At 45.0% G+C, this 3,599-nt stretch overlaps 1 protein-coding gene across 1 annotated transcript; it reads left to right on the top strand.

Annotated features, from left to right (window-relative positions):
- Positions 1-637: 637 nt before the first annotated feature.
- LOC121918120 (enkurin-like) lies at positions 638-3,500 on the top strand (the record flags this gene model as incomplete). Its single annotated transcript, XM_042444222.1, has 3 exons — positions 638-782; positions 1,870-2,096; positions 3,354-3,500. Coding segments are annotated over exons 1-3 (453 nt in total), but the record flags the coding sequence as incomplete, so codon positions are not given.
- Positions 3,501-3,599: the final 99 nt, after the last annotated feature.

Raw genomic sequence — 3,599 nt, 5'->3', positions numbered from 1 at the left:
CTTGAGCTGGAAGGGTCTACTAAGGGTCCTCCGATCCATCTCCCTTCTGCCACGCAGGAATACATAGAATACTTGAGCTGGAAGGGTCTACTAAGGGTCCTCCAATCCATCTCACTTCTGCCACGCAGGAATACATAGAATACTTGAGGTGGAAGGGTCTACTAAGGGTCCTCCAATCCATCTCACTTCTGCCAGGCAGGAATACATAGGATCTTAGAATCGGACAAGACCAACTAGGGCCATCCAGTCCGACTCACTTCTGCCATGAAAGCTCTGCCTGTGACTGACAGCCAACCAGACTCCATTTAAAAGCCTCCAAAGCAGCACTATTACTTCCCTCGATCGAGACACTACACTCCTGTTGGTGCCGCCCAGAATCACATTGGCTTTTTTAGTTGCTGCATCACACTGTTGGCTCATGTTCAGCCTGTGGCCCACTAAGACTCCCAGACCCCTTTCGCATGCACTGCCATTGATTCAGGTGTCTCCAAGGGCCACCCCACACAGAGTGCCTTGCAGCAGTCTAATCCCTGACCCAGACTGTATCAATGGCTTCCTTCTGGGTCTGGAAGGCAGGGCATACCCTCCTTTGGGGAAAGTCACCATTGTTCCCGTTTTCTCCTTGACTTAAAGGTATGTCTCAAAATTCCGACCCTTTGTGAAACGCGAAATACAAGAGAGGAAGACGGGCCTCTGCAGGACGATGGGAATCCCCAAACTCCAGGTCCCCACTCCCAAAGACTTCCTCCAGAAGCAGTCGAAGACACCCATGCTCCCAAAGCGTGAGTTCTGCGCCAAACAGCGGTTTTTGCGCCATGAATTTCGTGCCACGTAAGATAAGGCAGGAGGCAAAAGGGAAGTGTAGAGTTTGTCCCGTTACACACAGAAGGCCTCCAAACTGAGCGACAAAACAAGACTAACCCTGAAAGCCAGGTACTTGGGAGTAGTACTTATTTAGCAATACTACGAAAGCTTCTTTAACCCATGGATTGCATGTGTTTACTACAATAATACAATTTTAAGCATCCAGTGGAATGATGAAGCCATATAAATCATCTAGAAAACCATCATACAGTAAACATACTGCAAACTAACCATAATTAGAGATGGGATACTTCACATTATGGTTCCTTTACAATAGGTTTACTGCATGATTGTTTTTGGGATGGTTTATATAGTTTCTTTATTCCTGATCATGCAGTAAACCTATTGCAAGTAACCATAATGTGAGGCATCCCATCTCTAATTATGGTCCCTTTACAATAGGTTTACTCTATGATTGCTTTCTAGATGGTTTATATAGTTTCATTATTCCACTGGATGCTTAAAACTGTATTGTTGTAGTAAACATGTGCAATTTCTGGTTTAAAGAAGCTTCTGTAGTATTGTTAAAATAACTGTTCGCAAGTACCTGACTTTCCTGGTTAGTCTTTTTTTCTTGTTGGACTACTTCTCCCATCATCCTCCCCTTGACTAGGACTGATGGGAAATGTAGTCCAAGAGAATCTGGAGGGCTGCAATGGGAAACATGGCACTTAAAGTGGATCTTGTGCAAGAGGACCCCAGATCCATCAGAAACAAAGCACTGGTGAGTACTGGGAGCAACTGGGAAAAAACAAGGAGGACGTAGAGATGGAGAAAAATGAGAGGATTTTAAAGGATGTATTTTGGGACAAGATGCCCTTCTTTGGGCCGTCTTCCCAAGATATTGGGATTTACTGGTTGGTTCCAGCTATAGCAGATCCATAGAACCAGCTGTTGAAAGGAGAGCTGATGTAGGTAAACCCCAGGGATCCAGTGGGTCTACTCTGTTTGGGAGAGGAACAGGACATAAGCCTTGGTGTTAATATTGCTGTCGTTGTCTGTCAGGAAAAAGAGCCCCTGGCGCCAAGAAGCCGGTGGAGCTTCATGTGCCAAAGAGGACCGACCACCCGGTGATGGGCGTCCGGACCACAAAGGACTTCATCTCCGCCAACATCGCGGAGGCCATCATGGCGGTGGCCAAGAAGCCCCTCCACGCCTGCGTCGACGTCCGGAAGGGAGACAAGTTCCTCATCGAAAACTCCGGACTGGTCATAAAATACCGCAACAAAAAGGTTCTGTACGCGAGACTCATTCCGTGTGGAGAGACCACAGGGTCTGGCGCACAATCGCTAGCAGCCATAGCGCATTATTGAACAAAACCCAGCAGTCAAACAAACAAAACCGCACTGTTTTTCCCTCTCTCTGCATGGCTCTTGTTCTCTTTGAGTCGTAAAATCGTGGGAGAGCGTTGTAAAAGCGTCATTTTTGCCAAACAGATTATTTCAGCTGGCAAAAGGGACACTTTTACGACTCTCTCCCATGATTTTACATCCAGAAGAGAACAAAAGAGACCGACGCCATGCGGAGGGAGGAAAAAACACCTGCGCCTTTTCATTCGGCTCCTGGCTTTGTTTAATAATGCGCTAAGGCTCTATGAAGAGTGACAACCAGCGCAGTCATTTTCTGGTGACTCAAGACAGATTATTTAATCTACTATTATTCAAATACCAGGCTTATCATCCAGGTCCTTTTTCCACAACGGGTTTCAATGCGCTTGGTTTTAAACGTTTAGACCCGCTTTAGCCTCCGAAGTGGTTCAGGATGTTGTGACTGTGCTTAAATTACAGGTACTCTTTTTAAGAAAATGAATCTTGAAAAAGAAGCTTAGATTTCCCTGAGGTCCCATTAGACAGAGCAGTATCTGGATAGTTTAATTAATTAAACGATAAGTAAAAATAATTAAATGACAAGTAAGCATCTTTCTACGGAATCCAAACCAGAACAAGACAGCATTTTTCATTGTTGAGAGTTAACATAAAATTAAGGCTGTAACAAAAATTCTGGGATTTGTAGTTTAGTGAGATATTAGAGAGTTCTGCTGCTACGATGAACTAAAAATCCCAGAATTCCATAGCACTAATCCATGGCAGTTAAAGCGGCATCAGGCTGCATTATTTCTGCAATACAGATTAAGCCCAAGGATATTTTAAAGCCTCCACCAATTCCATTCCTAAAGTCAATATAATCAATCAGCAATATTTATTGCATGTATTCTTGATGTGGGTTTTATTGCATTATTTTCTGGACGAGGAAAAGTCATCACAAGTATTGTGTGTTCTCGCATGTCAGAGGATTGGACTCGATGGCCCTTGCGGTCCCTTCCAACTCTGTGATTCTATGATATTTTGCAATATAGTCCTATTGCTATTCCAGATTAGAGGCAACCCATTGAAATCAGTGGGATTTCCCCAAGTGTTGACTCCTGGGTCCAGCTCTCATCCGGCTGAGACAAACCAAAAGCACTGTAGCCACCCTTTCTTTTCTTGTAGGATTTTGGCACCACACCAAGATACCTTAAAAAGAAGAAGATGGAGGCCCAGCGTGCGCAGGAGAAGAGCGAGGCCTACGTGCGCCAGACCCTGCGCAAGGGAGGCGTGACGCAACTCTCCAAGGAGGAAAGGGAGAGAATGCTGGAGGTACCTGTCTCCATACAGTCATTCTGCTTTGCTCAGTCCTCACCTGGAATAATCATAGAATCATCGAATCATCAAATCATAGAGTTGGAAGAGACCGCA

The sequence above is a fragment of the Sceloporus undulatus genome, unplaced genomic scaffold (genome assembly GCF_019175285.1).
Source record: "Sceloporus undulatus isolate JIND9_A2432 ecotype Alabama unplaced genomic scaffold, SceUnd_v1.1 scaffold_4662, whole genome shotgun sequence".
NCBI classification, from domain to species: Eukaryota; Metazoa; Chordata; class Lepidosauria; order Squamata; family Phrynosomatidae; genus Sceloporus; species Sceloporus undulatus.
Note: the sequence above shows the minus strand (reverse complement) of the source record. Positions and strands in the feature narration are given on the sequence as shown.